This window comes from Aulonocara stuartgranti (genome assembly GCF_965226115.1).
Source record: "Aulonocara stuartgranti genome assembly, chromosome: 14".
NCBI lineage: Eukaryota > Metazoa > Chordata > Actinopteri > Cichliformes > Cichlidae > Aulonocara > Aulonocara stuartgranti.
In genome coordinates this window covers 11,896,684-11,921,409 of record NC_138950.1, presented here as the reverse complement: position 1 = coordinate 11,921,409, position 24,726 = coordinate 11,896,684, and the positions used below count along the sequence as shown (strand labels likewise).

Here is a 24,726-nt window from a genome sequence, read left to right as displayed (position 1 = left end):
AAGGTTAGTGGCGTCTAGACGAAGTCCCGAGAGTCACTGACCCATTATTAATCATGTGGGTTGTCACGTGAGTCAAGGTGTGGAAAAAAGTGTGGGTCATTACCGTAGTGGCCAAGGAGTAAAGCCTTATAACACATTTCTCCACGCCACCAACATGTGAGCTAATTGAGGTCACCAAGACTGTATTTTAGGTGGCTGATAGTTGGTGCTGTGAGCCACCACCTCTGTTCAAGGTTGGTTATTAACAGTGGACATAGATGGCCTTGATTATTTCTCTCTCAAACTTTCTGTCTTCTTGTGAAACGTGAACACTGGCATCCTCTAAAGTGTATCTTCCATGAAATGCAAGTGTACAACTGAGTGGCTCTCCTATGTTGTGTTAGGAATTTGTGGAGTGTTTCTCTTGTGTAAAAAATGGTGCATACTTACTAAAATGCCCAGAAAACACTATATTGCTTAGCTAATGTCTGGGTATTTTTTTCCTTGGGATAACACAGTGTTTGTCCAAGAGTAATATTGAGTCTGGATGACACTGTGATGTTATTCTTGAAGAAAATCCTTCTGCCGTCTTTTAACTGCTTGACACAATTAGTCCCAGTCTCTCCTTCACATTACTTTAACACAGGTAATTCTGGTAATTAAAGTCAATGTCTGGGTATCAAATCAGAAATCTGAAATTGATAAAGCTGGATCAGTGCATCACTGACTTTAGATTCTTAAAATCCTTAGAAATATAAAATACAAGCTGGAAAATGTAATTTTCTGCTTCAGACGTGTCATCTGTTTTATTGGAATAGAAACTGGAAAATGTACAAAGTTTGAAAATAATAAAGGGAAACAAAGGTTAACAAAATTATGCCATAATCTACATAATGGCATAATCAAAACTGACTCTGTAGAATATGTTGTATGATCTTGTAGAGCAGAAATGTGTTTTATATCTGGGGTCATTTGGGCTTTAGGTTTGTAATATTTTGGTATACAGAGGAGTTGATGGTCGATTCAATGGCTGCAACGTGCCCAGGTCCTGCAAAACAGCACGTCTAAGCCACGGCGCCATGTTGTTTTTAAAGAGAAGCGGCTTTCTCTCGGCAACCCTTTCAAACAAGCCATACTTGTTCAGTTAAAAAACAAAACAAAAAGCATTTAACATGATAACTGAGACCTGTAGAGTCTGAGATGTAGGTCTTGTTTTGTTTTCTTTCTCTGAGCATTGCACAGTCTGACCTTGGGGTGAATTTACTGGAAGGTACACTCCTGGGAACATTGTGCCATTGTATTAACACAAACCTGAATGCTCCAGACTAGCAAACTGCCCAAACCTTTTCTTTTATAGAGGCGCTCAAGATCAGGTGCACGTGATTATCAGCACCTGGCTGCTACTGACCCTCTTAATTCCTATGGAAGCAATAAAGGTGTAGATATTTTTAGTCAGTAAGGATGTCACCCTCTGCAACACAATGCCCAACTGCTGTGTGCATAATGTGTGTGTGTGTGTATAATTGCTGTCACCAATTTGTTACAATACGAGAAACGTTTTAAAGTCTTTTCTAAATTCATTCCTATGCGAGTCTTTCCTCCTGGGCCCCTGACCGGTGGACTGTCAAGGGTCCAGGATGATCCAGACCCGTTGTTGCTCAACCTGTGTGTGAAACCGTGACGGGCAGTGTGCGTTCCTCACCACGCTTCAGTGCACATGCTGCTTTCACAACAGCCTCGATGGTCTGTGTACTGGATAAACTGTTTCTGCTTCTTGTTATTATTTGTTGTTAATGGCTGACAGATTTAAAATGGACACAAGTGAAAGTCCAAAATGAAATGCATGTCAAAGTTTGGATTGGTATGAGCGCCTGTTAATGTTACTGTGAGACATTGTGGTACGATCTGTTATTTCTGGGAAAGAAATTAGTGGAAAAAAATTGTAATGTCTCTATCCTCCATCATTTAGTAACACATACGGTATCTTTTGCAGAGGATACATGTATTATGGGTGATTCGTTTCTCTTATTTACATTTAACCCAACAAATCTACAGTTTCAAACCAATGTGTAATTCAAGCAAACCCTCCGTTCCCCTGCGACTGTGTGAAAATGTTTTGGTGTAACACGACAATTTGTTTTGTTATTAACAAAATCAATCAGTTTTTTCAGCGATGAACTTGTCAGCAGAGATGACGGAGGTGCAGACAGCCTGCAATTTATCTGTTTCCTCTGGGTTATTACACAACAGAGCGAAGGGCAGCTAAGGTGTGCATCTAAGGGAAACTTTATACAATGATAGCAGCTGCAGATAAGGAGAGAATCTGTGCAATGACACCGGAACCTGTGGCAATCTTTTATGTGAGAGAAACAACTGTGAGGCCTAATTAGAACAAAACGTTCCATTAATGAAACCTAACTACAGTAAAACAATTAAAATTCCTATAGAGGCCTTCTCTGTGTCTCTCAGACCCAGCATTGAATTTTAATGACCTTTTTGAACTTTATGATATTTTTATTGCCTCCTGTAATGCAACTAGGACATTTTTTTTTGTTATAGTCACACAGTGTTCTCCTGCAACCTACATTAGGATCATCACAGTAGTTTTCTGCATGGTTAAAGTCTCACTGAATTATAACGACTATAATGCTAATAAGGGCAATCCTGCATATTACTAATGATCAACCACATTGATACTACACTAAAGGATTATGTTTGACCAATAATTGGCCAAGTAGATTGTTGTAAACCATCATAGTCACAGTGGAAGTCAGCAGCTTGTTTTTTATTTATCTCTTATCTTCATCAAAAGAGAAAGAGACGCAGTTTGAATGTGTTTTTAATGAAAGATATAAGAAGGACTAGTGGAGTTCCCACCCTTTAGGTCCTGGCGTCCACATATGTGGACATCACATTTTGAGTTATTTAGATTAAAATACTCAATTTTGCTCTACATGGGCTTGATATCCACTTACAAGGACATTATACTGCTACTGTTCTATCAAAATTTTAAACCAATATCCTCATATGTGGCTCTTATTTTTCTTAAAAACAAAATAAGGTAAAAGAAAAATCTGGTCATTCTTTGTTTTTACATTCATCGGGCCCCAATATGCCCAAATATCAAAGAGAAATTAAAAATGCATGCTGTGGAAGAGTTCGGGTCTTAGGAGGTTAAACGGAAAATACAAAATGTAATTCTTAGGCTCTAACTCTTAAAGGGTACATCTGAAACAATTAGATCATTAATTAATTAACAGAAATCTACTCAACACGTTTGGCACCAGATCGGTGATTCTGGTGTCTCAAATAGGAATAACTTCTATTTCATTTATAAATAATTTATTAATATTATATTTCTAAACTGCAGAGTGCCTCTTTTCAAAGATTTACCTGCATTTTTTTTAATCGTTTACAGGTTAGGGTTCACAGCTGGGGCATATTAGACCTCTACAGTAATGCTGTGGGACTACATGGCACCATATCAGCTTTAAACTTTTCATTTGTTGTCTTTATTTAAGCGTCGTCCTGTGATCAAAGAATCTCTCATCCAAGAAATGATATGAGTAAGTCTTTGGGTTTAATAGCCTCTCGAAAAGTCTTAATGTTAAAGATATTTTTTAAAGTCACAGATCATTTGCTCTGAATTAACAGCTACGGATAAATATTAATTCACCTTTGAAGAAGTGAAAATTTGAGACCCAGAAATCATCAACAGTGAAATGTTGCGAACTCATCTCCCCGCTTAATAAAGTATCCTATATTTGAGAATTGATTCTCCTTCTTGTCATATCTCGTTATTTTTGACGTGTATATTCTTCACGCCACTTTTATTAAAGTTTATATTTGATTTCAGAGTTTGCTCTCCCTCATCATCATCATCTGGCTGCACCTGCCTCTGTGAGCGCGTTTGAGCTTCACGCAGGTAAACGCACCTTTATTAGCTATTTGTTGAATATTTGGAAGCAAAGGTGAAAAGGCGATCCCCCCACAAAAATCCACTCTGCTCTTATCGATAATGACTGAGGGTTTGTTTAACTCCTGAGTGAATTGAAGGTTTATGAGTAAAATAAAACTGAGGCAATTTAGGGGTTAGGGATAGTTTGTAAAGTGGTGATGTGCGCAGATAAGACAAGTGCATTCTTTTTAAAGGGAGTCTTGTAACAAATTATATTTGCGTACCTTCACTACTTTATATCTTTATATCTTAAATTACAATCATTTGTTATCTTCACGTAAAAAATATAGAGTGTGACTTCTGCATGCTTTGCTCTAGCTCGTCCTCGCGCTGTACCTGGCTGAGTGAGTGCGTCAGAGCTGCATGGTGACCCCCATGGGACGAGCACAGGTGAATATAACTTTATTAGCTATTGTTTTATTGCTTTAAGGTGAAGAGGTAAAGTCAATTGTGATCCCCAAAACGTCATTCTGCGCTTATCGGTATTGACTCAGGGTTTGTCTTACTCCTGAGTGAATTTAAGATTTATAAGTAAAATAAAACGGAGACAATTTAAGGTACATGGATAGTTTTGGAAGGGTTGATGTGCGCAGAAAAGACAAGAGCATGATTTTTAAAAGGAGGCAAATATATTTGCATACTGTCGCTACATTATATCTTAAACTTCATATAAATGTAAAATAAGTTATTGTAGCAACTCTGAAGCTGGAGACACATTTCAGCTATCCATATGACCTCATATGTGGCAATAATTTCCAAAAAATGTAAAAACAGATGGCTTATTAGAGGCTTTAACAATAAACAACATCTAATTTACAACAAAAAACACAAAAACAAACAAACAAAAAATAAACCCCACACACGGAGAAAAAAATTCCAACACACAAATAAAGTTAAATAGCCAAAAAAGTACTTGTACTGTACTAGCTGAACTCTGTCCCTAACTGTCTCGGTGCTTTTATGGAATAAAACTACTGATCCAGCGCAGCTGAATATGCGCAGCCCTTCTTAGTCTTTATGGCATATACAACAGGGTCCGAAGTCCACGAAAGTTTTGCTGATAAGGGGGGCCAATAAAAGCAGCCGTGCAGCAGTGTAAACACGTCTGCCTCGGCGCAAAGCGGCCCTTATTCTGTGGATTTACATAAAAGCTCCCATCAGCCGGCCCACTCATTACCATGTTTTATATTCCCCCGCTCTCAGAAAGCATCATGGCAAAGTAGCTCCATCCCTCCCCTTCAACAGGGAAGTGAAGCAGCTTCTCGGAGCAGGTGTCAGCAGCCGAAAGCCAGAGAGGGAGAAAGGAACTTTATTTTGACTTTCCTTTTGGTCTTTTCCCCACGATCCTCCCTTTCAACCCTCGGCTCCAGCGCGCACACCGTAGGCCTATGTGGTGTTTTTAATGTTCTTTAAAATGGTGTCGAAACTGACATCCTTGCAGCAGGAGCTCCTTAACGCCCTGCTGGACTCAGGAGTTACCAAAGATGTTCTGATCCAGGCCTTAGACGACCTGGACCCCAGCCCGCCGAACTTTGGAGTAAAACTGGAGAACTTGCCCATGTCGCCTCAGAGCGGCAAGATGAACGGAGGGGACGCAGATACGAAGCCCGTTTTCCTCACGCTCACCAACGGCCACAGCAAGGGCAAGCTTTCCGGCGACGAGGGCTCCGAGGACGGGGACGACTACGACACCCCGCCGATACTAAAGGAACTCCAATCGCTCAACACGGAGGAGGCCGCGGAGCAGAGGGCGGAGGTGGAGCGCATGTTGGCGTAAGTTCTCCTGACAAATTTCTATCTTCTAAAAAGTTTATATTATTTTTTTGAAATTTTATTTTTTTTATGACAGACGAGAAGACAAGAAAGTGAAATTTGCGCATATGCTCGCTTACTTTTATCCGTCTGAGCTCGCCCAATGTGCTCTTAATTTAGAAGTTTACGCCTTTTTCAAATCAGGTTTTTAACATGTTAAAAAATATACAATAATAATAGGCAGTAATATCCCTAAAACACTTTTCAGGCTTTGTTTACAATTTTAAAATAACCCGCCACGATTAGGTTTTCACTTTCTGGTTACTAATTATCCACACGGATTATTATTTCTTTACCTTTGCAAAATATCAGCTGAACTTACTTCTATTTATTATTAACTATAGCTACTCCACCTCTCGACGATAAAAACGCCGGGCGCACGGACTCCACAAAAAGAAAGTAACGATACAACTTCTATTATTATTATTATTATTATTATTATTATTATTATTATTATTATTATTATTATTATTATTATTATTATTAATAAATCAATTTGACTGTGGCAATTTTTTTGTTTTTCCGGTTCTTCCTCTGTCTGTAAACCCCTCTCACGGAAAAATAATATCCCATCACGAAGCCATTTCTTTCTAATTATCTCCGTTCAAACCACTCATCGTCGTTGAACTAATATTTGAGGCTCTATCATCCACTAACAGCACCGGAAGAATATCAAAACGAACCCACGTGTAGTTAAGTTATTATTAATTTTATTCTATAAATCATCAACTGAAAGATACACAGTGGCGTGTGATTAGAGTGAATGGAGATCTGGTTATTCATTGTCAAAAGTTATAAACTAACATCTCCCACTTAACCCACAGACTTAGATGTAGGCCTCCACATTCTCCAAAACAAACAGACGTGCGCAGATTTGCAATAATTACCGATGTCCGAGTGTCTGGGCCTGTTAGTGTCTGATTGCACGGTAAGGCTCAATTTCCACTCGTCTCTTTTTTAAATAGACACCGCTGCAACAAAAATTAACCAGAATATAAAGGTACAGTTTTACCACTTAAACTTAAAATTTGAAGTTAAATTTATATATGATATAAATTCCATACAACTTAATGTAGTTTTTTTTTTTAAAATCACTTAACGGAGTTTTCCTTGAGGTTAAATTTTAATTTTAGAGCCTAATATATGACTGTAACCTAAGGTTTGATTATCATCTTAAGAAATTCTGCATTTTTACATTTTTAAAGAATATCCTGCTGTTTGTGCTATACTAAATTATGTCTTGTTTTATTTTTTATTTTATACTTTGAGTAGATCAGATATTTAAAGTTAAGACAGCCTATGTAAAGTTTGTTTTATGGTTTTAATTTCGATTTTTACTCTTTCTATATTAAATCGAAGAGTTTAGGTAACAATGCTGCTTAAATCTACTCTGAGCTGAACTAACCTTTGGAAATATTTACAGCTCACTGAGCAGGCTGGAATAATAAATGGGTTGTCTGTGTTGGAGACTCTTTATTTTTACAAACCCCTTAAACTCCAGGCTTTGAAAACAGGGAAACAACAAAAGGGAACAAGTTCATGACTAGTTGTTTCACTTTTATATTTACTTTAAATATGAACTTTTAAAACCATTTCCACATCTGAAATGATACAATCTCACATGAACTAGTGATTTAATAGCATGACTATTCCAGAACTCTTTATTTGAGCCTCAAAGTTTGAGTAAATGGTGGATTTTCTTTTCATAACTTTCCCCTGAACGCTGCACGTACTTGAGTGCTGCAATGAACCATGTTTTCTGCCCCTGTTGTTCTAACTGAACGCAGAGAGGATCCATGGCGTGCTGCCCGCATGATCAAAGGTTACATGCAGCAGCACAACATCCCCCAACGCGAGGTGGTGGACATCACAGGGCTGAACCAGTCTCACCTTTCCCAGCACCTCAACAAAGGAACGCCCATGAAAACACAGAAGCGAGCGGCCCTTTACACCTGGTATGTCAGGAAACAGCGGGAAATTCTACGACGTAAGTTAATATTTGAGTTTCTCACAGCTTGGCCACAGCCTGAAATGTTTAGCTGGCAGCAGCACGCTGCTTTATTTGGGTTTGAAACCTGTAGGGATATCATGTTTCCTCACCCTGAAGAATGGCATGTACATGCAACTATTTTTCATTATGCATCAAAAGTGAAAATGCATCTAATTTATACATTCAAAGTGCCAAACTTTGTATAAGAAAGCATTTTGATATCAGCGTTATTGAACAAGCCTCTTCTTATTTTCAGAGTTCAACCAGGCAGCTCATGGTCCTGGCAGCAGTATGGCTGACAAAGGAAATCCAGATCAGGGTTATTATTTTGCAGAGTTCAATCCATCCGGTCAGAGCATGGGTCAGCCCGGCGAAGAGGTGGGCATCGAACCCTCCTGTAAGAAAATGAGGCGCAACCGCTTCAAATGGGGGCCTGCGTCCCAGCAAATCCTGTACCAGGCCTACGAGCGGCAGAAGAACCCCAGCAAGGAGGAGCGGGAGGCTTTGGTGGAGGAGTGTAACAGGTAGACACACATGAGGTCACTTTTAGCACAAAAATGCTGCCCGTGCAGTGCTACCACCACATTCTCACCTGGTGTTGTTCCCCGCAGAGCTGAGTGTCTTCAGAGAGGTGTCTCCCCCTCCAAAGCTCAAGGCCTCGGCTCTAATCTGGTCACGGAAGTGCGAGTCTACAACTGGTTCGCCAACCGGCGTAAAGAGGAAGCCTTCAGGCAGAAGTTGGCCATGGATGCAATCACTGCTCCGAGCCACGGCATCAACCCTCTGCTCTCTCATGGCTCACCGCATCATCCCCAGGCCAGCGCTTCACCTCCAAGTAAGATGTCAAGTGGTGATGCTTTGCAAGCGGTTCGGCAGATTACACATGCTAACATCAGCCTATGGGAGACTTGATGACGGTGGCGCAAAAGGTGCATGATTTCATTTTCTTTGGTGTAAAACTATTTTGAGGAAAGCACAGAGGCTCACAGTTGATGTGATCAGAGAGCCAGAGAAAGACAGGACAAGTGATCAATGAGCGTGAGTGAGTGAGCTGAGCGAGTGGCATTGTTATTCTGATCTTTGAAAACACTGAGAACAATCCACATTGTACCTGCAATCTCCACTCCAAAGTCAGCATGGAGAGGCATGATACAAAGGGCAGCAACCCCGTGACAGGCCAGGGTCAGGCCAGGGTCATAGAAGGGGGAACAGACATCACCTCGATGTACCACCTTCATTTCCACATTTCCTCCTTCCATCGAGTTTTCTAAGGACTCACGGAGTTGCCAAAACAAGGAGAAGGCTGTGGACTGTTGCTCTGACCATTTCACCTTGCCTTTATGTTTGCATCCAAACTAATTAGTATTGACTGAGTTTACCTAGCGTATACTACATAAAACAAAGCAGCTAGGGCTCACAGAGCATTATCCCCATGCCATCACTCACCCTCCATAAACCTCTGTGTTCAGAGACTCACTCAGATCCCATTGTTATCCTCTTGTGTTCGAACACGAGTCCAGCTTTGAAGGGGAGACTAATGGTTTGCTTTGTCTTGCTCTTTTACCTTTCCATAAACTGGTCCCACTTGTGGATTGTCTATTTGCTTAAGGTTTTTTGTCTCCTTGTTTTTGTTGAGAACACCTGAGCAGGCCTGGATATCAGGATGCAAAGAAAGGAAGGTTTGGTGCATGGCGGAGAGCACTTTGTTTCACCAAAATCTCTCTGCTGGCTGCTTACAAGGTGTCCTGCTGGCATCATGCTGACAGCATCAGCTGTTTTTCAGTGTCATCCCCTGAACTGACAATAATATCCCAGTGGGGCACCTCATTGCGTTGCTAGGGCACGGCCTGTATTATGCATGCTTAATGGACAATTAAAATCCTTTGCTGCTACATCTCCCAGGCCTTTGATAAGGGGCTCCTCTGATTCTACTCTCTATACTCTGCTCCAGCAGGAGGTCCCATTGTCTGTGGTGTATTAGAAGACTGCAGTCACTGTAACCTAGGTTCATTTATCTTGGCTGGGCCTGGAGGAGGACTGAATTTAAAGCCCCCCCTCCTCACCTTCATGGACATTAGTATAGTTGCTGAGGCTGGTCGCAGACTTGGAGCAGCAGGAGCTGTCCACTGTGGTATTGGCTCTTTTCTGGCCAGACAGGACTGATGACCCCTTCTTCGCCTATAGAGAAAGCTGGTAACCCCCCTCCTTAAACTGCCGCCACACCTTCAGTCTTACAAGGGAGGTCACTTCTGGGTCATTTCAAAGGAACTCCTCTTAGTCAGGGAGTTTTTATTGATTTTGCTTTGGTTCGTTGATCAGTTGGTCACAACTGGATAGACAGTCAAACAGTGTGACGTGCATTTTTGGTGGTGACCTTTTTAGGAAATGAAACTGATCTTTCAAGCAGATTGCTTACAGTATTTTATAGCAGCCGTCTGTGTCGTCCCATGTAATAAGTGCCTAATATTCATCCACTCATGTTTACTGAGCTTATCAAAAGCATCTTATTTAGCCGTTATTCTTTAAAGTAGGAGCTCCTCAAACAAATTTATAGGTGTCATTAAAATGGTATGGTTATCAATCAGCATTTTCTTGGCCAAAGAAAAAATAAAAATGAATGAAAATCATTCAAAAATCCTAATTTTTGTATTGAAGTTCTGCGTTTTACAATTATTTTTTTTTTAAAGCTGAATCTAAAAAAGCCTGATGTCTTCTGTATACCCTTTTACAGTGAGGCTAACCTAACAGTGAGCTACTGTTAGTTTCATCAACAAAACTGGGAGTTTTCAGCATGAAAGTTACTTTTACTCTTTATGCAAAAAGTCATTTTTTTATCAGCAGGAGCAGTCAGTATCTGCATGGCTCCACCAAGGCTAAAAATTCCCTCCACAAACTGAGTTCCTGGATCCAGAAGGATGTCTGGATTGTATTAGATTTTAATATATTCTAAAAATGGTGGTTTTAAATTATTCTGTTTTACTTTGATAGGAATATGTAAAAGCAATCTTACATGAATTCAGATTTCCATGGACAAAAGCGAATCACGTGCATGTTAGTCCAAGCTGCTAAAACATTCGTGTCATTTATTGAGTTATTCTGCTAACAAGCAGACAAACAAATCGGACCAATCACGTAACCTGGTTTGTGAAGATAATGCTTGTCTTTTTGTTAAGCAGGATTCTGAATAGACAACTTTTGCTTGTGATGGAGTGTTTTAGATTGATGGTAATTTGACAGCTGAAGCTAAATTGCGCTGTGTAAGCTGAACTGTGTTGTTCTGCACGTTACCAAACTAGCAAACTCAGAAGTTCCAGATCAGATACAGTAGCATGTGTGGGTTGTGTTGCTTTCTGTAACCTCAGGCTAGCTTAAAACAGGGACACACACACAGAAGGAATGGCCTAGCTCTGCACTTTCCAGTGCTCCCAGAGTGCTACAAAGAGGAGACTGGCTACGTCCTGCAGAGACCCAGGAGGTCTGTCATATTCAGCGGCACTACAATGAGCACTGCCTGGGGTTGGGGAGGCAGGCTTTGATATTACATGGGTCACACAGGGAGCTAGAGGCTTTTAAACCTGCTGAAGGTCCATGCTACCACTCCCATCCTGAAGTTCTCGCCCTCCCCCTGCTCTCAAAAAGCAAGTTGCAGTTTTTTTTCTTGACTGGGCCGTCAAAAAGACTAGAAACCCTAGTTTCTAACTTTAGTTTGTGGAAGTCTGAGCTTCCCTGCAGCTTAAATTACTACAGAAGCCAAAGAAACAAAACTCTCCTGAATAGCATCCTTTAAGAGGTGGCCCAGCTCCGAGATAACTGACTTTTTATGAGTCCTCCTCTATTGTGTGGCAATGGGGGTCATGAGTCCAATGGAGTGCTTTATTGTTCTGTGGCAGTGTTTACAAGGCACGGCGGGGTGTTGTGGGGTTGATAGTATGTTGCAGGACACAATATGATGTCTGTTGGCCGTACAAAATGGAGGACAGGTACTTTAGAGGATGAAATATGACAGCAGCTTTGAAGTAGCTGCATTTTAACTATCCATATTCAAAGCAATAGCTCCGCATTATCAGATGTGCTTGCATGAAATATGTTTGCTTTACTGGCGATAGTTAAATGAAAAGATTGCTATTACTTGCATATCTCTTAAATGAGAAGCTTAACAAGAGTTCGTATTTTAAAAGAAAGACTTGGAGCAGGAGTGAAAAACTTTAAAATCAGCATCTAGAAGATCTGGAAGCTCACCCAGTAACAGGTTATCGGATTTCCTAAACCTGTACAAAGACAGATTTCGGCAAATGTAGAGAAATGGTGTCTCAAGATTGTTATGGTTAAAGCTGTAGATGCATTGATAAAGATGGAGCTGTAAACTACAGCGATTTCATGATTAGTGGTTTTGGCAAAATCTCATTAGAAGCAAACTAAACTATACGATTTGCACAGCAACACCTAGAAATCGATGTCCCTCTCATTGCTCACCTATTGTGTCAAAGCCTCTCCCTCTTTTTATCTCGAAATGTGTGCATATCAATACTTCCGACTTCTGCAGGGTGTTCCGGCTGTCACACCTGGGTCAGGGACGTGGGACTTGGGGAAGATGATGTTGATCTTAGTGCAAACAGAGTCTGTCTCTGCACTGTTACTGAGGGAGGGAAGCACTGTGTGACAGTGCGAGGTTGAAACCACAGGATAAGAATGTGTTTGGCATTGCTTGTAATTGTGTAATGTTTACTCTGTTGATATCAGAGGGAGGCCTGCATCAGCAAACATACATTTGATTGTCAGTTGGGAGGTGGAGCATTCCTATGGGCCTCCAGTGAGAGACAGAAAGTAGTCTAGACGGGGGATTAAGTGATGTCATTAAATTTATTCTCATCGATTCACTGTGAATCTCTTTAAACTGTTTGAAATATAACAAAAACTTGAAAGTTTGGAATGTGGACTGTAACTAGGCTCCCAGTTTTATAAGACACTTTTTATTCTCATTTTCAGTTCCATTTTTATTTACTCTATGGCAGTTTCTTAGTATGATTACCAATTGAAAAAATGTCATTATCTATCATTCTGAGTTTGCATGCTGGGCGTTGGACCAGAGCCTCTCATACAAGCTGTTTTAGTCTCATCTCCTTTAGGCCAGCCTCCAACTTTCTTGTGATTGGCTGCCACTTGCAAACAGAAGGATAGGTCTCCAGTAGGGGGATTTGAGAAGACCGGCTTAACTAATCTGACTAATCTTAACTAAGTAACGGATTATCAGAGACTGAAACAGACACCCAATAGAAATGGCTAAATTATTGAAATGAAAATGTGAAAAAACAAAACAAACAGCAAATCAACACAATGGCTAGCAATTAAAAATGTTAGCTAGTGGTATAAATAAGCAAATAAATATTTAACTAAAACGTCTTAATAAAAAGCTTGTATAGTTAACTAAAAATATAAATAAAAAATTGGATATCTTGATTGAATGTGCAGATTTTTCATTAGATAATAGTTTGGGTAAATAAACAAAAAGGTTTTAGCTGATAGAATAGATAAACAAAAATGGTAACTAGTGATTACTAATCGTTAACTGACAGCAGAGATGAATACATAGAAATATTGGGTAAAACTGACGATAAGGAAATTTTAATGTTTAGCTAATATATATAAAAGGGGGCTATAAAGGATTAACAGTACAGATAACAGTTTAAATTGCTAGCTGAAATTATGCTGAAGGTAAACAAATAAAAATAATTAGGTAATAGTATTGATAAATAAAGCCCCAGTATTGAGTACCCAAGTTAAATAGGTAGCACAAACACAAAACCTGAAAGACATAGCTGACAAATCTTAATTTCACCTGTTTAGTATTGACAAGCTAATGTTTCCGCCATTTGGCCTTCAATTCATGCTAGTGCTACCTATCACACTAGAGTTATATGATTTAGATTTAGCATCGTGCATAAATGTGCTGAATCTGTGCTGCTCGTATTTAGTGAGTGAAACAAATAAACAATTAGCTGAAATCATGTAACAGCAAGTTTAGCTAGCAAAAACACAAATAAAATGTGGATGCTTTTGGTTGAAAGTACAGATAACAGCTGAAACTATTAGCTAATAGCACAGATAAACAAATTGAAATACAAATTGAAATATCTCGTTACAAATATATATCTGTTTAAAGTACAGCTAAAAGTTAAAATTATTAAAATTGCTAAAAGTAGATAAAATAGTTGGATAATAATATAGATAAAACTCCAGTTTTGAGTACCTAAAGGCACCTAAATAGCACTAATAGTACAAAACTTTAGATAAATAGCTGACAAATCTTTATTTCAGCAATTTATTTTTGCTATGCCATTAAAAATGCTAATGTTTTGGCTCTGCAACCATCATTACAGTTTTGTGCTAGTGTTACTTATTATGGAGTTATATGATTTTGATTTAGCATCATTTACTGAGAAGGCACATCCTCTTCAGAGACTGAAACAAATAAGATTCTTAGCTGGAAATACACAATGAAAATTTTTTAAATATCTGGGTAAAAATGTAAAAAAAAACCAAAAAAAAAAACCCCAGGTATTTTTGTACAAAGTACGAAAAAGTACAGATAACAATTGAAATTATTGGACAATAGTATAGATAAACACATAAAAATGTTAGTTAGAAATACATTGCTAATATATTGCTAGCTACAAATATGAATAAAAATGGGATTAGTTAACAGTATGGCTAACAGTTGGAAGCTAAATACACTGGAATAAAAGCTGATGATATTTAATATATTAGCTAAAACATCGAAAACCCCATTTAATATGTTCCTAAGCATAATGTACAACTATTAAGTGAAACAGTAGCCTAAAGTAGTGGAGGAAATGTGAAAGTAAAGTTAACATTAGAGTCTAAATGATATACTTTTTAGACAATTCATTAAGTACAGCTACCATTACTCTTAATGACAGTTATTAAAATACCTTGGACCAAATATATTGCTCTATAAGGTTAAAAATAAAAAAGCACTAGGGACAACCTTTGTTCAAACTGAATATCTTTTCGTAACCCTGACGTAATACAAACATCATTGGTAATGTTTGTATGCTGGTCACAGAGTCTGATGGGAGTCCTGCTTATGTGAGTGCATGTACACAGTGAATGGCCTTGGCTAAGCTGCTCAGATAGCAGCAGTGGACGGGTCACTGTCTTTGTTTGCTCAGTCCTCCCCTATCCGAGTCAAAGAGCAGGTGAGTGCGGTGGGTTGGAGTGACAGTGTCACTGCTCAGCACTGACGAGCCAATGCTCTTCACTGCCCTATATACCTGCAATAGTTGCAGCACACAGCGACCGTGAGGCAAGACAAGTTAAGTTAACCTGCTCTCTCTCTGGTTCTCTCTCTCTCTCAGTGAGATACGTGCAAGTTCCCAGTGAGGTCACCTCCTCCTCGGCCATCAGTCACCACAGTAGCAACGCAATGGCGACCAGCCAGTCAGTGCTCCAGCAGGTGTCTCCGGGAGGACTGGACCACAGCCACAGTCTGCTGTCACCCGACGCCAAGATGGTGAGTGAACACACCTGGGCCCTGGTGGCCTCAGATTAGATAAGAACCTGCCTGCGTTTAGCATAAACGTACAAAGTAGGTTCCTGAACCTCCTCTCCCATGGACGTGCTGGCAAGAGCCAACAATTAGCACATTGTGCTGCTGTGTTTGGAAGGTGGAGCCACGGTGGCTGTACTAGCAGGCAGCCATCACCAAAGTGCACCAGGCATGTTCATCTCTCAGCCAATAAACCTGACAAAGAAACATTCTGTTCCTATTGATTAAATGCCTCACAAAGAGGAGCCAAAGGTGGAGTGTTGCTTGTTCTGCCAGAGAAATGACGCCAACATTTGATCATGCCCGATACTTTTTTTTCTGCATCTACTTCTCCCCTTTTCCCTAGTTCAATATTTGATCAGTGATCAGGAAACCTGTGCATTATTCAAATCATCAGGGATTACAGTATCCGTCCGTTTGAACTGTTTATTTTGTTTGGAAACTGGGGAAAAATTAGTCATACAGCACAGTTTACCTCTGCCCTGCATTATGTGAAATGAGGGCAGGCATTGTAGTGTGCGGCAGGTCAGAGCTGTCAGTTGTTTTACGCAGATGTGAGTCGGGCCAAGTTCTCCTCTGTGGGCAGGAGGCTGTAGTCAAATAAACGCAGCCCCACTGAGGGGGAGGATCCAGATAAAGATTACTGTAAATGTTGGGTGAAGCATTTGTTTGAAGCCACATGCGCGGAGAATGCGCAACGCCAACTCACACAGCCTTCTCGGCGACATTTTATTATGATTTTATTTTCCTTGGAATTTTTTTCTTTATCAGTATGTTCTTGTGTGTGATGGGAATTACGCAACTGTGGTGTCGTACAAAAGAATCCGAACTGAGTCAACATTTATGTCTGTTGTTTGTCTAACTGCCAACATCTCTTTCACTTTGAACATGAATTTATGTGAATTTACATAGCCAGTACTCTGATAACTCTGAGTGTAGTGCTCAGCTAAAAACAAATAGTACTGCTATAAAACTGTACTGTAATTTTATTTCCATGATCTCTTTACAGATTTCAGGTTCAGGTGGAGGACTTCCTCCGGTCAGCACACTCACAAACATCCACAGTTCCCATCACAGCCATCAGCAGACACAGAACCTCATCATGCCTCTGTCTGGAGTCATGGCCATAGCACAAAGTATGTCTAGCATACATCAATACAAATTTTCGCTTGTTCTAAAGGCACGTGGTGACTGACATCTTACTTGGGTGTCACCAGGTTTAAACACATCGCAGTCTCAAACGGTGCCAGTGATCAACAGCGTGGCGGGAAGTCTTGCAGCGCTCCAGCCGGTGCCGTTTTCCCAGCAGCTCCACAGCCCTCATCAGCAGAGCCTGATGCAGCAGAGTCCGAGCCACATGAGCCAGCAGCCGTTCATGGCCTCCGTCACACACTCACACAGTCAGTAACACATTTTGATTGTTTTTGTCAGTCCAGTAGGCACTAGTATGCATTTTTAACAAGTTTTTGGAGGTTTCTAACATTAGCTTTTAGGCCTTGTGTTAAAACAAAGCACAACTTGTAACCAGACAGTTTTAATGTGTTTATTTAGACATAAAAAAAAACTTTGATGTGATTTGAAGCTTTAATGGGGAGGAGCTCAGAGTAATCCAGCCTAAAACAACACCACAATCAGCCACCATGCTTCCATCTGGTCTGATTTCTCTCTCAAAGTCAGTTTTTGTGGTTTAAAGCAAAGAGTTCCCACCCTGACTCTTAATAACTAAAGCACAAATAAAAGTGGAAGAAGATAGTTTGTAAATGTTGCTGAATATAATATTACACACCAGGTATGCAGCTTCCTCTCTGCAGCTGTAGATCAGCTCTTAACCTTAATAAATATTTACTTGTCCCTGTTATGGAAGTGTAATAATCTATTATGTCTCCCTTTTTCAGTGTATCCGCACAAACAAGAACCCCCGCAATATTCCCACCCGTCACGTTTCTCCTCAGCCATGGTGGTCACAGACGCCAACAGCCCCCTCAGCTCCATATCCTCGAGCAAGACGGTGAGACTTTAACCCCGTGCCACAAACAGCTACAGTTAGACGCACCTTCTGACCGCTTCCCCTACCCGCCGATGATGATTTCAGTTCGAGTAATTACGGGGACATTTGCATGAGAATCACCGTTCAATTTGCATTTTATATTGTAATTCTTTGCAACTGTCGTGTTTCCCTGCTGATGCACAAAAAAAAGAAAAATCCTTCTCACCTTACTCTGACTGAGAGAAACAGCACCATCAAAGCTCGCTGCAACAGCAGGAACTAGATCACAGCAGGGAGAAGTGTGTGTGTGTGTTATGACGGTGTGCTGACTTGTTTGATTCCTGTCACATTAGGACGCTCCTGTAAACAAGATGGTGCAACTTGGGGGTCTCTCCTGGGTAAATACAATTTTATTAGTTCAGTCACGCAGTTTACATGAGTGAAATTATCAAACTCAAACACACATCAAATCACTTAGGACAGTTGTGGCTGTGCACGTTGATCCCTTTGCTTTCTGTTTACGGCTGATGTTCAAACACTTTCATTAGGAGAGACGGATGTATGGATAGGACACTCCTCAGAATTCCTATTTCCTCTTAAACAGCTGTCTAATCAATCACATGTTCCCTCAGCCTGAACGCCTCTTGATTAATGCTCCCTATTTTCACTTTCCTCTGCCCGACGAGACTTACTTCTGCGATCAGGAAATGAGACCTGTTAATCAAAGTTCTCAACCCCTGTGTGCTGCAGCTTTCCTCCATGCTACAGTGAGGCTGGAGATGAGATGGGCTGGGTGAGGGGGCGGCGGCTTTTTTTTTTTTCTAATTACATCTCTTCCTCTTTCCTACTTCTCCCTGCTCTCGGTGATCGCTCTAGCCTGAAATGTTGTCCACGGTGCTTTCACACACTCAATTTCCCACGCTGAGACAGAGTGATTGTACCGTGAGCTGCTACTGCCAGACTGATGGCTGCAGGGGAGGATAGCTGAGAACGCTGTGTATCCTGTGAGCAGCAAATAGCAAAAACTCCTCTAACCTAAGTGTTACTGCCTCCTTAAAACTGACTAAAAATAGATGTTGTCACCTGTAGTGGTAGGTCCTTTGTTTAAGTAAAAGCACTAAAACCACTAATGTAAAAATGGTTTTAAACTTTTTTTATTACCTAATATGTTCAACCTATATGGAGATCCCTTTTGTTGGTGAAGCCGTCTGTAATATTTTCGTTTTTGTGAGTTGAACACAACATATTAGCCAAGAAAAAAAAGATATTTATTCTTTATTAATGATATCATGGATCTGTGTGCTCAGATTATCGTTATTGTTTGATAAGGATTTATCTATTTATCGTCTGAATTAATAAGTTAATCGTGTAGCTAAATGCAGTTTTATTAGACCGCATCAAATGGACAAAATATTTAATTTTAAATAAGAATTTTATGAATAATTACATCTTGAAATCTCAGCTTTTTTCTCTACCAGATTATAGCAGGTTATTTTTGTAAAAATGAGGCTTTAGCTGTATTTTGTCATAATATTTTAAACGCATTTTGGGGTAAAATGTTAGCCATAAAGGAAGGGAAGTACAAAGTAGCATAAAATTCCAGACAAAGTGCACATATACTCGGTTATTTTATACCACTTCTTTTTTATTTAGTGACCTGTTAGCCCCAAAGCTTTCCGAGGTATTTTCTTATCAGGACTTTATTTGGATAGGTTTGCCTCCTTGTCGTGACACCAGCATGCTCGGGCTTTATAACACTTGCTGTTTACTAACCTTTCATTATACCTGAGTCTGCTTCAAACTCGCCTCTGCTCAGAGAGCCGCCGTCTAATGACTCAGGTCTTGGCTGCGTGTCAGCTTTATCAGGTGACGCTGTTTGCTGGCTGGGGGGTCACACCGGGGTCAGCTGCCTCCACCCCTAGAGAGGCAGGTGAAAAATAAATTCCACAAACAGTCTAAACGAAGAGAGCGTTTCAATGGAAACGGCTTTTCAGAGTTAGGAGAAGAGGGATGAGGAATGTATTTGGTCAGGTGTGGCGCATCAAGGTGGAGGGCTGCAGGAAGTATTCACTGAAGTAAAAGTAGAAATGTGACACTGCACAAGTAAAAGTCTTGCATTTGCAGTCTTAACTGATAAAAGAAATTTGTTCAGTTAATTCATCTGTATTTTGAAGATCCAGTAAAGGCTAAGCTAACTGGGCAAAGTTGTCTTAATTAATTACTGATGTCAGCGTATGTGAGAAACCATTCTGCCTGAAAAATTTGCTGGCAGCTGCTGCTAACCTTTGAACGTTGCAGTGAATTCAGTACAGACACAAGATTAAAAGTGAACTAAAACCATCCCAGATGATGATGATAACGTGACAGTTGCTCTTTCTCTCTCATTCACATGAATGAAATAGTTGATAGCCTTTATTTACCTCAGCTGCTAAAGGTAACTGGCCTTGTCCTCTGTTTGATCAACCGGTCACGAGTACCGCTGATCCTCTACCCTCTTGCCGTAGAATGCTCTTGTAATAACACGTCTGCTTTAAATTAACAGCCATCAGCTCTCGTTTTGTTTTGTTTTTTAAGAATTAACCCCTCATTTCTTGAAAAGGCTTTTATTTTGAAACATGTGAAGTGAAGTTTGTGAAGAAATACGAATACTGACCGTCTGACAGCTGGTCACTTATTCGGGTGTTATTCTACATAGCAGAGAATAAGTGAAGGAGAAACCATCGCACAGGAGAGAGAGAAGATCAGCAGCTCATGGTACTGGTCAGATTGGAGCCGAGGCTGGAGATAGAGTTGACTTTATGTAGCGCTTCTGCTCTTTAACAAATAGGTTTGTAAGGAATGAAGCCCTGGCTGATTGAATCCATGTTTTTGATAAACTGCCTGGCTTTGAATGCTTTTTTGTCTCACAATTAGCTTCATACATTTTGTAGCACATGAAAAACACCATATCTATTCCATTCCATTCAATTGTATTTATATAGCGCCAAATGACAACAACAGTCGCCTCAAGGCGCTTTATATTGTAAAGTAACAAGGTTAACAACTGAAAATCTACACCTGACGGTGCCAGTGTGCTAAAGACGTCTTTCCACTGACCCCAAATGGCTAAAATATCACCTATGGCAGCTTTGTCATTGACTGGTTCTGTTACTTTGGTGGATCATTATAATTTGGTATTAATTAGTGATCGCTTCATTATACTGAGGTATAATATAAAATAAATGCACATTTCTTCTATATATTTGAAACATCAGGTACATGAAATGTTCCCTTTATGCTGTCTAATTCAACCAATATGACGATCGCGCTTCGTTCATTTTTTTAAGCTTATCCATAAACAGCCATTCACCCCATTAACATATAGAAAAGGGTCAGAATGACAGGAATTCACTGTAGTCCATCATCACCGTTGTGTGTCTGTATATGTAAATTACTGGACAGATTGTATTTATTGTTTTATGAAACACAGCCTTGCTTCGTCTGACATTTCTCTCATCCTCCACCTCCACAGTGTCCTCTTCAAGCTTGGTGAGAGCGTCCACCTGACTTCCTCGGTGCCCGGCAACCAGAGCGCATTTTTCCACCCTCTCATCGCGGTGACCATGACAACTCCTAATAACCCGCAACAGCGTGCCGGATGATGAGTCAGTCAACAGACGCAGAGGAGTGACGACGGCGGGCACGGCGGTGGAAATGAGAAAAGGGGACAGTGGAAAAAAAAAAAACCAAAACCCCCCCAACTCACCTGCACCTGAAAGGGAGGAGTCTGGATTTCCCTCTGTGGCACACAAATGATCAACAGGGATGTATGATTTTAACCGAATCTTTTGAAAACAGTGTTCAGTTTTCCATCCTCCCGTCTCTCTCTCTCTCTCTTTTTTTTTGTTTTTAACAATTTGCAGTCATCCTCTGTTGTGACATTACCAAGGAACAAAAATCGGGCACCAAAAACTGCTCACGAACCAGACTGAAGGCTCTGCGATGACTTTAACTGTGATCTAAGGTGGAAATACAAAGTCACGCTGGCACTAAGGGACAGAGACACTGATCTGCTTGTGTGCAGGCCGAGGTAGGACTGGGCTGAAAGCCTTGCGCGTGAGCAGACTACGTGACAATCACAATAACCTTTATTGATCTTGCGTTTGACATTCTAAAAGTCTTCCATGTTATTCTTTCACACTCGGTTTACTGTACTAGCAGTAGTGCAAAGGATGAATGCCTGTTTGTCATTCCCAGTTGTTCAGTGTGTATACTGTGATTGAAAAAGACTTTGACAATCTTGAAAGGACTATGCAATGCGTCTGTAGGTGTATGCAATGCTTTGTATAACTGGATTCTGCACAAAACTCCACACACTTGTACACTGTCAGTGAAAACAGCTGCCTGTAAATAAAAGAAAAGCACATTGGGTGTAAGAGTGACAAAATATGCCAAAGTATAGGAGCTTCGATTGCAGCTGCGTGTCTCATAAGCTACTCTGCCACATTTGTGATCTTGGCCTTGCCTCAGTCGTCGAGGGAAGGACTGAGTCACTGACTCTAAATGTGTCCCTTCCCCTTCAGGAAACCTCTGACTGTTGTTTGCACATAGATTCAGGTGAATTTCAGGAATGGGACCCGCCCTCTCTTTATCTCTCCCACGTCCTTCTTCAATCCGAAATAGTACAAATATTGTTAATAACTCCTCATCATAAAATATATATCACAGGATCTCCCCCCCCCCCCCCCCCCCCCCCCTTGAGTAGAATGATAATAATGTCAAGTATTCAGAAACAAAACAAACATAAAAGTCAGACAATGTTGTGACAGGAACGGCTCTAATCATTGCAGGATTCCAGAAAGGCTGAGAAATGTCGGGGAGAGGAGCAGCTGCTGTGGGTACAGACGCCCACGCTAACAGTATTAAGGTTTGTTCAGAGAGATACCAAAGTGGGGTTCATGCAAATTTGATATCCCTCCCTCCAGCATCCTTCTTTCTCCCCTCCTCCTTCCCCTCTCTCATAGGTGGATACCTCTGAATCACCTCTTACTCAGTCATACCATTAATTTTGTGTGCCAAAATTCCAAAATCTTGCTTTTGCTCTCTGTCTGAACACACCGTCGCAGGCTCATTAGCTGGACAATAGTGAACCAAATTTAGCACCAACCATGAGTTTTCTTCTTGCTTTAAGAACCTGTGAGACAAAAAAGGCATTTATGCAAACACAACTGGCATGTAAGACGTGGCAGATCCAGTCTCCTGTTCAATATTAGGTCATAATATTGTTATTATTATGTCATTGGTTTGTGACTGTTATAGGCATATTTACTGCCGTCTGATCAGAAGGCACTCGTACTTGTTTGACAGGACATGATTTTCTTTTCCTCCTAATGTATTATTTTTGTATAAAATCGAAATCAATCTTAAATCATTATTTATACTTTGTGAGAAAATATTGGTATTTCAAGTAAAATGTGTTCCTTTTTTCAAACTGACCATGTGTTTGTCGTCATTTTGATTCACAGAGCTCAACAATGGTACATCTATCATTTATAATCATCCATCCACCCACACTGTAACCACCCTGCCCGTTACTGTGTTAAAACTGAGCTGTAAAAGAAATGCAGCGGAGTAAAAACGGCGTTTAAAGTAATATGAAATTTGAAATGGGTTTCTGCCCATTGAGATGAAAAAGTGTTTTAGTGTAAGTACTATCAGTTTATGATGCCAACAAAGATGTAGTCGTGTTGCAGCGTCATAAATCAGCCGCTTTGAAGTTCACAGATCTAAAGTGCACGTTACGCTTCCAGCAATAAGGTCGCTGAACCCTGTTGATAGCACAAATCATTTCAGACTTTACATCTTACTGACACTGAGCACACTCTAAAAAATGTAGTAGCATTACAGTTTTTGCTGAGACATCATATCATGGTTATTTAGGTCAGGATAGTATGATATATAAGTCAGTGCACTGCTTGAACTTTAATTTATTGTACAAGACGCTTCTATAGCTGTTACACTGCAGGGAGCATTTTGCTAGCATGCCTTGAGTTCACTTGTCCCGGACGGGAAAGAGCACAGCAAAGTTCAGGACGTTTACCTTTATCCTGGGATGGAATTGGACCCTTAAATAGTTTAATATGGATAAAAATAATGTGAATTACACTAGTACAAAAAGTAGTCTGTCATAATTTTATTTATTTTTTTAAAAAGTAAAACATTCATATATTCTGTATTCATCACATGCAAATATTTCCTGCCTTTTTGTTTTAATTTTGCTGATTGTGACTTATAACTCGTGAAAATCTGAAGTCCAGTATCTCCGATTATTTGACTATTTCATTTCGAGGTAATTACTACTCAAACAGTTTAAATACTGTGTATCTCTCACTTTAGCTGTGAACACACAGCCACACTCCTCTTTTCAAATGAAATTCAATTTTGCATTTCATTTGGAAATCAAGGCCCTGGAGTCTGGAGGAAGCGTGGGGAGGTGTTTGAGGTCCAGCCTGAGGTTTCTGCCATCTGTGCTGATTTGGTGTGTCATATCTTTGGTGTGTCCTAAGGCAATGCAGCCATCTACCACGACGTTTTAGAGCACGTAATGCTTCGATCCACTCAAAAGGTTTGTGGAGATGATCATTTCTTTTTGCTGCAGAACTTACCACCTGCCTTCAGTGTCAAAACTCCTACCTCGCCTGATGCTTTGGCCCTCACACAGACTCTCTGCCAGTGTTAGGGTCGCTACTCAAAAAAAGTAATGTATTACATATTACTTCTTACTTTTCTCAATGGTAATGCAGTATGTTACTTAATTACTCACTAAAGAAAGTAACTTGTTTACTGCTCATTACTTAACTTTCTCATATATTGAGCTGAAATGTATCGTCACAAAATTACCATTTAACAATACAAAGCTACAGGCTACAGTCTCACACAACAACACAAATCCCCATCCTAGTGAGGACACACATAGGCTCTTTTTTTTTAGTTTTTATGTATCAATACAAAACCATCAACACAAAGCAAAGATGAAAACCAGACCAGAGAGGCTGTGCTGCAATGCTGCAAGCCTGACTGCTTATCAACGCTTTCGTTACCTGTTGAAAATCAGCGTCTGGCTGCTGTGCTGGAATCAAGACAACGCTCGGCTTTAACATCATTGTGGTTTCTTGGCTAGCTAGCATGCTGTCTGTGCAGGTGCTTCCTGAAAGCCAAAGTTGTGTTAGCAGTATAAAGCAGTTGTTTCTGTCCTGGATGCATTTTACACTTTACCATTGCGCTCTTGTCCTTTCATGCAATATCAACATGAGTAATGTTTATACCTCCTCAAAACCTTTAGATCACTCCACCATTTTCTTCCACCCTGCACACAAACTGAAACCAGCTGATTGTAGTGCAAGCATGAGAGAAGGAAGAAAAGCACATTTGATGTTTTTTTTTAGCCTTTTGTT

General features: G+C 40.2%; 1 protein-coding gene across 2 annotated transcripts; it reads left to right on the top strand.

Annotated features, from left to right (window-relative positions):
• Positions 1-5,098: 5,098 nt before the first annotated feature.
• Positions 5,099-22,740, top strand: hnf1ba (HNF1 homeobox Ba). Of its 2 annotated transcripts, none has more exons than XM_082502682.1 (10): positions 5,099-5,710; positions 7,537-7,736; positions 7,996-8,263; positions 8,351-8,574; positions 15,116-15,270; positions 16,316-16,442; positions 16,524-16,706; positions 17,202-17,314; positions 17,647-17,691; positions 19,989-20,794. In XM_082502682.1, the coding sequence occupies exons 1-10, from the start codon at positions 5,340-5,342 to the stop codon at positions 20,079-20,081; spliced, it is 1,779 nt and encodes a 592-aa protein (XP_082358808.1). In that variant the 5' UTR covers positions 5,099-5,339; the 3' UTR covers positions 20,082-20,794. The 2 variants fall into 2 exon arrangements, with proteins under 2 accessions (XP_082358808.1, XP_082358809.1); XM_082502683.1 differs by lacking the exon at positions 19,989-20,794 and adding an exon at positions 20,805-22,740 and having other exon boundaries at positions 5,100-5,710.
• The last annotated feature ends 1,986 nt before the right edge of the window (positions 22,741-24,726 follow it).

Bases quoted from the DNA above. Each gene is read 5' to 3' on its own strand.
- hnf1ba (XM_082502682.1), top strand. From the start codon at position 5,340: ATGTTCTTTAAAATGGTGTCGAAACTGACATCCTTGCAGCAGGAGCTC. The intron at 16,443-16,523 runs GTATGTCTAGCA...GGGTGTCACCAG, and splicing joins AGTCATGGCCATAGCACAAA to GTTTAAACACATCGCAGTCT. The intron at 17,315-17,646 runs GTGAGACTTTAA...CTGTCACATTAG, and splicing joins CCATATCCTCGAGCAAGACG to GACGCTCCTGTAAACAAGAT.